At 39.4% G+C, this 12,138-nt stretch overlaps 1 protein-coding gene across 22 annotated transcripts in view; it reads left to right on the top strand.

Annotated features, from left to right (window-relative positions):
* Positions 1–12,138, top strand: part of LIMCH1 (LIM and calponin homology domains 1) — a 339,019-nt gene that overhangs the window by 246,166 nt on the left and 80,715 nt on the right. For 7 of the 22 annotated variants that reach the window (XM_073342172.2, XM_073342170.2, XM_073342181.2 and 4 more), the window contains one exon: positions 9,627–9,662. The exons of 2 other annotated variants lie outside the window; for them this stretch is intronic. In XM_073342172.2, the coding sequence (XP_073198273.1) occupies positions 9,627–9,662 (36 nt within the window). Of the gene's footprint in view, positions 1–472; positions 1,205–2,768; positions 3,024–4,289; positions 4,635–6,090; positions 6,458–6,936; positions 7,246–8,400; positions 8,665–9,626; positions 9,663–12,138 lie in introns of those variants that run through there. 13 more of the 22 variants (XR_012158684.2, XR_012158683.2, XM_073342175.2 and 10 more) reach the window with 7 other exon arrangements.

Raw genomic sequence — 12,138 nt, 5'->3', positions numbered from 1 at the left:
AAGTATCTATTTCACTGTACACACAAAAACAGATGAAAATATTTCCATTGATGATCATCAAAATTTAGAGAGGCAAAGTAAGAAAATTGCTTGAGAACTTGTTCGAGTTTGATTCAAGTGATTTAAGGATTTTGTATATTTTGACATGTGAGGTTGGCAGTTTGTGTTTTAATGGTTATAAAATGTTAACTTTTTGAATCTGTGTCTACTGTAATTAAGAATTTATTGCCTGACACTCTCCATTATCTGACACCCCCATAATTTCCCACAACTGTGAAGATTAAAATTGATAAAAATTGAAAAAATGCTTAAACATAAACATTGATATTATCCTTCAAAATCCACCGAGTCTAGAGAGAGAGGGGCTCATTTCTGCTTGCTTGTAAAGCAAGAAGCAGATAATTTCTTTTGAAAAAGGGGAAAAATTAAAGTGTGGTGGGTGGAGTGGGGGGAAGGGGAAAGGACCAGTCTTAATGATTGCCCAGGGTACAGAAAAATGGGCAGTCTTGTTTAGGTGGTGAATTCTAGGTATCTGAGGATTCCACAGTAATGATCAGAAACGAGCTTGGTAGTTTAGGTAAATGAAAATAGCTTTAGTATAAAAGTGTCTAAGAATAATGTCACCACTGAATGTATAAATTGGAGTCTGTTTCCATCCATGGCTAAAATAATAGCGTAAAGGCCTGATCCTTCTAACTGTTCATGTTTGGAACTACAGTTGACTTCTATGAGAGCTTTCCTCGCGGAGGGTCTGCAGGATTGTGCCCTAAACAAATAAATGAAGGCCTCATCTAAACTAACAGCTGCTTTGAGCACATCTGACTAACAGCACTTATTTTATGGCCTGGAAATGAATGTTGGCATTTTTCCTCTTACAAAATCTGGAACTCCATTTAATTTTGCTCTGTGTCAGTCAAAAGCAAATATGTGAAGATAGTGAACCTACCCCAGACGTCATCCTTCACAAGGAGAAACCCTCTATGATGCATTATCAAGGGAAGGATTCTGGATCAGAAGATGAAGCCGTGTGCAGAGTTCCTGATCTAGAAAAGGATGACTTTGCAGCCCGGAGAGCAAGACTGAATCAGCCCAAACTTACAGTGTCATTTAACCAGTTTTTAGTTGGGCCCTGTACAAATAAAGATAAAGGTAAACTGGAAGGTGTTAAAAAGCCATCACAGAAGGAAAAACAGGAATATGCCAGGTGTGCATACTATCTTTCTCTGTCTATTGTAATATTTAATTCTATGTGAACTACTGTTATTTGGTAGCTAAGACAAATCTGGCCCAAAAGTTCAATAATGGATAAATAAATATCCATACAAATTCTCCATTATTTTTAAAAATTGTAATGGAAAATTTCTTTTTATAAAAAAAACTCTAATGTTTTCAGTTGAGAGATTGTAGAATTGCACTAGAACCTGAGAACTGGACAGTGAAACTGATTAGAAACTTACAGTTAAAAAAAGGAAAGCACACTGCATATTTTCAGTGTCCAAAGCGAGAGAAGTCCGGCAATGAATATAAATAGTGAAAAGTAAATTTTAGAATGTAAAATCTAAAGAGAGTAAATTCAATAAACTAATGAAAATTTGTGATATAAATAAGGAAATGTTTGTTTTTTTATATATGGTTTTAAATTTAACACTATTCTTTGAATCTGTGTAAAGAAAGGGCCAAATCCTCTGCTAGGTTATACATGTACAGCACTCTGTGAACTAAATGGGATATGGGACCATGTAATTAGTGGCAGAATTTGTTTAACATTATTTTGGAAATAGACAGATTGGTTCCAAGTTAATAACTCTCCAATCCAGTGCTATACTCGGTGTCAGAAAAGTTAACTATGCTATAGACACTTCTGTTAAGCAACCATCTTCTGTAGAACATAAGCATATCTGCTTTTGTTTGTTGATATTACATGAGGCATTTTTAGATAGCATGGGGGGTGTATATAAAAGAAATATAGATCTGGAGGTCTAGTGTAAAAACCCACTAATGAAAAAATGGAACAAAATACAAATATTTATTTTATATTAGTCTATTTTGTCATTTGTGGGTTTTCACACTAGATCTCCAGATTTATATTTAATCCTAAATTTGAACTAATACAGGTAACATTAAGCAAGCCTATCGTTAGCATCTGTCTACCTACAACTGAGACATTCCGAGCTTTTTTTTAAATAAGTTCATGTTGTTTTCAGTTTTATAAAATGTTCCTTCCAGTCAGTAACAATCTGGCACATTGACATTCATAGTAAGCATTCTGACATGTGAGTAATGTCTTGGAAGGGCATCTGGAGAATATACCACATTAGAATTCTAGAATTTGGAATCTTGCAAAGGTCATAGACATTATAATGGTTTAAAAATAATAATTCTCCAGCCCTGGTACATTCAGGAATGAAACTTGCAATAATTACAATAACTTTAATAGTATGAGAGTTGGACATCATAACCTATCAGAATGAACCTCATTACTGAACTAAACACTGTTGCAGTGATTCCAGATGTACTTGTTTGGGTTAAACTCAAAACTATAATCATCCAATGAAAGTGTCTCATTAGAATTCACAGGGTAGTCTACATGAAACAGTCCCAGTTTCAACTGATTGCATGCTTGCTCAAAGAAACCCCAACCTTTCTATTTTATTCATCGTTTCAGTTTGTTCTTATACTCTGAACTGCCATTATTGACATTCCACTTATCATTGTCTAACTCCCCAAAATGGCTTTTTTTTGCTGCTTTGTAATGTGCATTAAATTAGAGCAAACCAGGTACATATGGCATCAGCGAGGCAAATTGTTACACATAAAGAAAACCCATTCCTGCAGTCTCAGGATCCCGAGTCGGAGAAGGAAGAGCAGGTGAAAGTGCCTGATATTCAAAGAGATGACCTAGCTAAACGAAAGATTCAAAGTAACCTTACCCAGCAACAAGAGTCTCCAGTGTTTGTGAAAGCTTCTATAACACAAGCAGATTTGGAGACGTGGGACAGACTGAAAGTGTCTGAGGAGCTCAGGTATGTAGTTTTACAGGGTCATGGATGAAGCTGGAATGGCAGTGTGGGAAATATGAGTTAATATTACTTGAATGTCTCAAGTGGCTTTTTTTTTTTTACTTGAATAGTGCGGTGTTGAAAATGGTTCTTTAAATACAAAACCAGAGCTTAACAAATATGCAAAATAAGTCCAAGCACCTTACTAATGCATGCAAGTGATTTGTAAAAAGAAAAGGAGTACTTGTGGCACCTTAGAGACTAAGGTCACAAGTACTCCTTTTCTTTTTACGGATACAGACTAACACAGCAGGTACTCTGAAGCAGGTGATTTGGAACTCCTCCAGCAAAGTATAGCAACCCCTCACCTACCTAGTGGTAGGCATTCCATTTTCTAGCCAAATTTAGTCATCTATACAGGCATTCTTTTAATTGGCTTGGTTATTGGGTGATTTCAGTCCTAATATAAGCCACCACACTAACTGTCCTTTGATCTCCTAGAAGCAATAGTGGTATATAGTACTACTTATGAGTGGAAAGTTGTAAACTACTGCAGACATGCTCAAACTAGAGATGCAACACTCATCTAGATTTGTGATAGGGTTGAACTTTGAGTGTGATGATGCCAACATCCTGCAAACTCAGTTCACATTTTGGCCACATCCAAAATATCCTCCTTCTGCAATTGAGACTCAACTTATAACCTGAATGGTTAAGGTTAGGCAAGGATTCTGGGTTTTGTTTCAAACCCCCACTTAAATTTGAAGGAGTTCATATTCCATTTTCATCCTTGGCTTCACTGTTCACACCACAATATTTCAGGGCCAATTTATGGGGGTTTTTTTGTGGTGTTGTATTAAGGAGAAGGCATAGGAAACACCTAATGCTTCACTGCAGGAAGCAGCTATTAAATGTCCATCTGTATTCCCTGAGAATAACAGGGGTCTGCTAGCACTGGCCAACAGCACATGGGGACATGTCTGATTAGATTTGGATGTGGCTGTAGATCCACATCTTGTGCCTAGGGTGTATTTGTGTCCTATACTACACTCCTAAAAAGTAGGAGGGGCTACCAGAGAGCAAGCATCCCACAGTTTCTCTGGAGGAATTATGCTATCTCTTGGCTTTCAGCCCGTATGGACAGTTCACCTCCTTCCGTATGCTCTGGCTTTGGATCTAAGACCCTCAGTGTACACTAAGATGTTTGCTAGGCTATTTGTGATTTTTGTTCTTGGTTTTTCTTTTGTCTTGTAACTTCCTTTGATTCCTTTTGTTTCTGGTCCTGACTAGTGAAGAAAACCTCAAACGCTCCCAGGATCTTGAACCATCTGCTGAAATTGCAATGGAAGCAGCTGTTCGTGATGATTTTGCTAGCCGCAAAGCCAGAGCATACAAAAAGGCTTCTAGCCCCAAGCAGAGGTTTGTGCACTTTGGGCCAGTGACTGAGATTGACCAACAGAAATGGGAGAAGCTTAGTATTGCCAGGGCCACATCCAACAGTGAAATCACAGAGGAGACTGGGAGGGAAAGTGCTGAGACACAGACTTTCCATGAAACCTTTGCATCTGCCACTGCCTGCAGCCTCACTACCATTGGACATAATAATGAAGTCTCCAGGCCACAAAATGATTCCAGGTATTGTGACAAAGTTCCTGCGCTACCTTGGTGGGTCTTGCGGATTTGCTCACCTTGGAGCTTCACGGCAGCCCTCAGCTTGGCCGTTTTTCTGAATTCACAGTTCAGGTCGACGAGTCCTGTGTCTGATCAGGAGTTGGGAGGATTTGGGGGGAACCCAGGCCCGCCCTCTACTCCGGGTTCCAGCCCAGGGCCCTGTGGAATGCAGCTGTCTAGAGTGCCCCCTGGAACAGCTGTGCGACAGCTACAACTCCTTGGGCTACTTCCCCATGGCCTCCTGCCAACACCTTCTTTATCCTCACCATAGGACCTTCCTCCTGGTGTCTGATAATGCTTGTACACCTCAGTTCTCCAACAGTCAAGGTTCTCACTCTCAGCTCTTAGTGCCTCTTGCTCCCAGCTCCTCACACGCACACCACAAACTGAAGTGAGCTCCTTTTTTAAAACCCAGGTGCCTGATTAGCTTGCCTTAATTAATTCTAGCAGCTTCTTGATTGGCTGCAGGTGTTCTAATCAGCCTGTCTTAATTGTCTCCAGAAGGTTCCTGATTGTTCTGGAACTTTCCCTGTTACCTTACCCAGGGAAAAGGGACCTACTTAGCCTGGGGCTAATATAGCTGTCTTCTATTACTCTCCTATAGCCATCTGGCCTGACCCTGTCACAGTATTTAATGTCGTTGTCTAGGAAACAGATTACTGAATCCAAAATGAAGCTGCTTCTTGCAGGATGCTGATTTGCATGGGGAAGGATGGCAGGATGTAGTTAGGAGCTCCTTATGCACACAGGCTGGTTCAGCATTTTTGGAGCTGTAATAAATTATCTGATGCCTTCACAGAATCTAAAAGAGAGAGAGAGAGAGAGAGAGAGAGTCATGCAGAGCAACGTTGTGCAAACTTATTCCGAGAGTCACACTTGAATTTCTGATTGGTATCAAATCACTAGTTTCATTAGGAATCTTATTAGCTATGCCTGCTTCTTTTTTGCATTCCAAGGGCTTTGTTTCATAGGCTGCTTATGTATTTGAAGTTGTAGTGCAGCTTTCACTCCAGGTTCTGGCAATACTCATTTTTGTTTCCCCTTGAAGACCTCTGAAATCTTCTGAAGTATGCCTGTTACAAGTGAGCTGTACCGGTTATGTGACTGTGTTTCTGCCATTTAACTAGGAAAGACTTACAGTGCTAAGAAGTTACACACTTTGACCAGGATTTACATTTAATTGGCTTCAGTTTCCCTAATCATTCAGCCTGTCATCATAGCAAGAAACTGCTAGTTGACACCACTAGCAAATTGTTCAGTCAACTAAGTTCATTTATTCTAAAATGTTAGTAAAATTAGATATAAAAATGAAATGGATCTCTCTTCTTACCACTTTCATATGTTTCACTTCACCGTGGACTAATTTTTCATTATCCGTCTCCTCTTTTCCCCCTTGCTCTCAATAATCTTGTATTACTAGTGAAGTAGCAGGGTCAGGTACAGATGAATATTGCCAAGGAATCCAGTTGGCTGCCTGTATTGTCTCTCAGAACCAAACTCCACGCAGAGTGAGTGAATGGCATGAAAGCAGGGAGGAAGAGCTTGATGGGAGTTCACCAAACAGTCGGAGAGATGATATGATGACTAGAAGGATGGGAACCTTTCAGAGGCAGACTAGCCCGGTTTGTATGCCATATTCTCCCATGTCAGTTGCCCATCATCCGCTGCAGCAACAGAAAGAAGTAATTCATAAGAGAGACTTGAAGACTCCACAGAAAGCAGAAAGGTCAGAGAATGGAAGCCAAAAACCAGAGCTTTCTGCTTGCTTTGCGTGTAACGCTAACTGGGTCAGTCTGTAATGTTGTCCTACTCCTTTTAAAAAAAAAAGAGAGAGAGAGAGAAGCTAGGATGCATTTTACTCATTTCGTATCCAATTGTGGCATGTATTCATCTCATGAAATCACTTACAAGAATGCATCCTGTGAACATGAAACAGCTTGTTTTCTTCATTACACGTAATGACTTGGATTGTTAATTGCAGTTTAGCATGAACCTGGTTATTCATCTTTTTGGAGGGGGGTTTTGGACAACCCATAGTTCTTCATCCAGATTTTATTCAGGCTTCTAAATGAGTAATTGCTTACCTGTAAATATGGGCTGTATAAAAAAACTGAATTCCTCGTTTGCTTAAAAGAATAGCATATGTCCTGCTGTTCACCATAGTTGCCTCTTGTTCACTGTTCCTGTGCTGCTGCTACTAAAAATGTTAGTTTTCCATCTTTTTCAATGGTCTTCTGAGTAATGGTACCCAAAATTGCCTCAGCAGCAGTTTGCCCTTGAACTGCACAATGGAACAACATCATGGAACAGTTTCACCTGCCTCCGTGGGCTGCAATGTGACACGGGATGAGAGCCATGAGAAACTGAAAGATCATGACCAAAGTAGGGGTGGGACAAAACACCAAGTGAGAATTCCAGATCCAAGAAGAGATGACATGATGGCAAGAAGAACTGGAGCTTTTCTAAAGCAGCCTGGACCAAGTGTTAAACAGTTCCTTCCAGTTCCTTTTTCAAAGCAGCAGAGTAGCCCGGAGAGAACTAAGGAACTTGTAAAGCCTGAAAAGAAAGTGAAGAGGTAAAGTTATTTTGTTCCAATAGTTTCTTTCCTCACTATAATTGCATCTTAGAGGCGAGTCTCATGTTTCACTGAAACATAATAGTTATGTTATAACCTTCTGTTTCCAAAATATATCCACAGTTACACTAGATAGGGTTATTTATAGAAACCCTCATATTTCAGGACATAACCAACCCCTAACTGAGGAGTTTAAGCAGAAACTGCCCCGCCCCGGGTAGATTGGTTCTTCCAGGATTCTTGCATTTTCCTATAAAACACCTGGAACTGACTACTGTTGGAGACAGGATACTGGACTAGATGGATCACTGATCTGATCCAGGCTGGTAATTACTATAGCCTAGGAATACACTAATAATAATTAATTATAATTTATCTAGATATAATTAAACACATGTTTTCCATCAAGAGAACCAGGAAAGTCCATACTGATTTGAGGAGGATAGCTTATATTCAATAAATTAGGTAGCTGCGCAGGGCTGGCTTGGTATCAACCACCAAGCAGAAAATGTTGACTCTGGGACTAGATCCCTTCTAATCAGGCTGTGGTGCCTGTAAGCACATTGCTCCCGATGGATAGGGCTGCATAGGAGGAGTGGAGGGTTAGTCGTGTGGGTGACAATAGTTATACCTGCTGACAATCAAGCTTAGCTGCAAACTGAGCTTTGAAGGGATCTTGCTGTTCAGCTTCTGGATGGTGGTTGAAATGCAAAGTTTGTGGTTGAAAAGGAAAAGATACACACGAGTAAAAAAAAAATGATGGCTGCATCATTGTCCAGATTCTATCCTAAGAGCCCATTTCCGTAGTCCTATATCTAGCTACGATGGGAAAGGCTTGTCCCCTGAGTGGAGACAGAGTAATTTGAGGTTGAAAAAACCTAGTGCTGGTGTAGCTTAGTTAAAATAAACTGTGGTACTTCTGGTTTACATCTTTGGATGAAACAAAGAGGGCTGACATTCCTTCTAGGTTGGGGGAGCAGAAATACAAGCTCTTACCTCACTATCAAAATTCCACTGTGCGTGCCCCTAATACATTTAGCTTGTGAAATTCTATCCATTTGTTACTTACTGGTTCATCTGACTGTATGTCAGATACGTGTATATAATAAACCATTTCTCATAATTACAAACTAAAATTTTAAATTGCTTTCTTAGCACCACCACTGGCTCAATCAACCATGAAAAATGTCCACGAATCTGTGCTAACAGTCCTCAGAGACTGGCAATGCAGCCTCAACACAGAGAAGAAAAAGAGCAAGAAAGACAACATCTCCCTGATACAGGACAAGATGTGGCTTCCACTATTCACATGAGTAGTCATAGTCTTGATCAAATTCACCCAGATCAAACTTCACAGCTTCAGAAAGTTCCTGAGAGAAACAAAAAAGTGGTGTCATCCAGAGACGAACAACTGCAAACGTGAGCTTCTTACAGAGTGAATCACAGTTTGTGTTGTGCAGCCCTCTGTGTCCTGTTAAGAGTGTGTGCACACTACAGAATTTAGGTTTTGCACTTGCCTGGCTTATTTTAGGGTGGCCTGCAAACACTGTGTGTCAGTACTGTACTCTTTTGAAACAAATAAAATAGTTGCAAGTGGAGCGTTGATTTCTTTTCTATAGTGAATGGAAGAAAATGTTTGATTATTGAAAGTATAAAATGCAAAAAAGGCTTGTCAAAAAGATTTGGAAGAAGTTCTGTCTGGAGTTTCCAGAAAAAGCAAGATACTGAAATGTGTGGCAACTTTAGATTTGTATAGTTTGCTTTTTCTTGAATAGAAATTGAAGCTGGTAATGGTGCTGATTAGTGTTCTGGATATTCTTCCATATTCAAAAGAAATACACATGTCATATGCATGAGTCTAATAGCAAACTATGCACTTTTGTGAATAACACTGGCATATGGTGTGTTTGAATTCAAAGGATGACTTTTTTTCTCTTGTGAAAAAACGTGGAATATTGTGGCTCACTCACTGTGCATGATGCTTGTTTTACCTGTTTTCAGTATTGATGATTCTGAACACTGTATTATGGAATGTTTCAATAGAGTTATATCAAGATTAATTGCATGTACCTCTGGCTAATACAACAGTTAATCTAATACCATAGTCTCCATCAGGAGCTACTTTCTACAAACAATTTCACAATTTATTTCACCAGTTTTATATTTTGGAAAAAATGGTTTTGTTTCTACATCGTTTCCTTGATATGATTGGGTAAGTCTCATTTGTTGTTTGTATAACCTCATGAGGGGCATGTTTCTTTTTCAGCCCACTTGATTGATGAAGAAGTTTGGAGTTCACATGAAAATTGCCCAGCTGTGTTGCTTTAATTGCAATTGATACTGTTTTTACCAACCATCTAATTTTATATTTGGTCTTGTAGATTCGGCCCCAGAACTGCTGTGTCTGATGACGCAGAGTAAGTTGTCTTATGCTCAGAGGGTTGCTTTAAACAACTTAAACTGCATGCTTTCCATACTTACTACTAATTTAAAATGCAGTTGACGCATTTTGCTGTGTTCTGACACATAAATGTTTCAGAAAAGCACTTGAAGGTGGAATGCAATATGTGTTCATATTGCAGAAAAGAACTAAAAAAACAGCATGACGCTAATATGCAGCTGCTGCTTTAAAAAACTTGGTGTGATTTTTTCTTCTCTTGTGGGTTTGCATCACCTCTAATCCATTACTAATAAAGGAAGTTAGAATTAGATCTGGGAAACATCTTGGGAAGTTTTGAGTCTGGAGTGGTAAATTGAGGAGTGACTATGTATCTTGATTGGTTGAAGAACAAAGTCAAAATAGTGTAGATGAGGTCCTTTGGTAATACCCAAATATTAATTAGGAAACTAAACCTTAAATTGCTAATTACTCATGCCTTCCTAAAACCATTTCTTAAATCCTTTCCAGGTTAGGCCTATTATAACCTATACAATTTAATTGGATTTCCTAGTCCCTCACTTTGAGATTTTTCTTAATTTAAGCATAGAGCTGTGATGTAGGATTTGGTGCTTAGAAGAAAACTCAAGCACATTTTAATCTCAAACAAAAAAACTTCATTTAAAAATAAGTTTATTAGGTGAAAAGTGTAGTTACTTATCACCTCACTTATGAAACTCAGAACATTTAAAAGCAAAGAAATGAGTTGTTAGGGACATCTTACGCTGTCCACCTAATAACTAAACTACATTCTTGTCATGTCAAAGAAATTCACGCAACCACCTGAATTCTGACTCAAATTAAATGCTGTTGATTAAATATCAACACTACATAGCTTTTTCCTTTTTTTAAAAAAAAAAGCAAATTACATGTATCATGCTATTGTTATGCTAGAAAAAGACAAATGTGTTAAGACAAATATCAGCATTTCAGTTTAAGAATTTTTTAAAATTATCTGTAACTCAGAAATAGTGTGAATCTCCTTCTCACTTTGCAGAAAATGTCTCTCTTCATCTCAGAATAAATATGGCAACTTTTAAGCCACATCAGTTTTTAAAATCAGTTATTGGAGTTGCTAAAAGGGTCTTTACAATGGAAAATGGTTGTACTTAGCTAAGTAGAGTTTTCTGCCACTCCATAATGTATTTGTCTGTAAACACCCACATATGTGCATATATGCATATGTGTAAACATATATGGGAGGGAAACTACATAAAGGTGTTCTGTGAAGGTTTTATTGGCATGGGTTTGAGATGGTCATATTACTTGAGAATAGCAATGTTATAAATGACTTATGCTGTTCATTCCAAACTAGGGTGCCCAGATAGCAAGTGTGAAAAATCGGGATGGGGGTGGGAGGTAATAAGAGCCCATATTTAAAAAAAAAAAAGCCCCAAGTATCGGACTCTCTCTATAACATCGGGACATCTGGTCACCCTATTCCAAACTCATGCAGATAAAAATCCTTTACACTTCACTATCATCCATTCCGGATATGCTACATTTTACAGGATTACTATTTTACCAGTGTTTTAAGAGATTTTTTGAAAATTTGATTGCATCCTTCCACCTGAAAGCTAAATGTCTTGGCCAGCTGGAATCCAACAGTGCAGGGCTCAGAGGGAGAAAAAAAACAAAATACATCTGAAACACTTTTTAAAATGTGCTTTTCTGTACATAAATATGCCACAGCTCTTAAGTCCCAGTACCCTGAGACCTGCCAGAGAAGCAAATGCTGTGTGTCCAAGTGGGAAGCTGGAAACTCTCCTTCCAGTGGCATAAAAACTCCTTTTTCTAGATTTGATGGGTTGATAGGTATCAGACCTTAATCTTGTCATTGGCGCAAGACTGAATATTCCCTGTCCTTGTCCTCAGGACAATGTGATTTGGTGGAAAGAAGGAGACGTTTATCTTGATCTCCCTAACTGCCTCACCCAGGTAGTAGGAAGGACAGTACAGCTCCAGGTTGTTGATATCCTCTCTGGGTATGTCTACATTGCAATTAAAACCCTACAGCTGACCTGTGCCAGCTGACTCAGGCTTGGGCTGCGGGGCTGTTTAATTGCAGAGAAGACTTACGGGCTCAGGCTGACTCCCAAGCTCTGGGACCCTGTAACCTTGCAGGGTCCTAGAGCCTGGACTCTAGCCCAAGCCCGGAAGTCTATGCTGGAATGAACCAGCTCTTCAGCCTGATCCCCAGTCAGATGGCACAGGCCAGCCGTGGTGTCTAATTGCAGTGTAGACATACTCTCTGTGAAGACCCTGTGTTGTGTTTCTTGAGAAGCCGCAATTTGCTAGTAGAGGCCCTAGTAGTACAGCTCCATTAGGAACTGCCAAGGAGCCAGGGATACTAGAACTGCTGTGGAGGAGCAGGGCCATCTTTGGATGCCCCAGCCTTTTGTAGACTTGCTGGTTTCTGGGCTGGAAAGCTCCTTCTTTGGGGACAGAGGTCAGCA

The sequence above is a fragment of the Lepidochelys kempii genome, chromosome 4, assembly GCF_965140285.1.
Source record: "Lepidochelys kempii isolate rLepKem1 chromosome 4, rLepKem1.hap1, whole genome shotgun sequence".
NCBI classification, from domain to species: Eukaryota; Metazoa; Chordata; order Testudines; family Cheloniidae; genus Lepidochelys; species Lepidochelys kempii.
The sequence above is the reverse complement of the archived record's forward strand: the minus strand, read 5'-3'. Positions and strand labels throughout refer to the sequence as shown.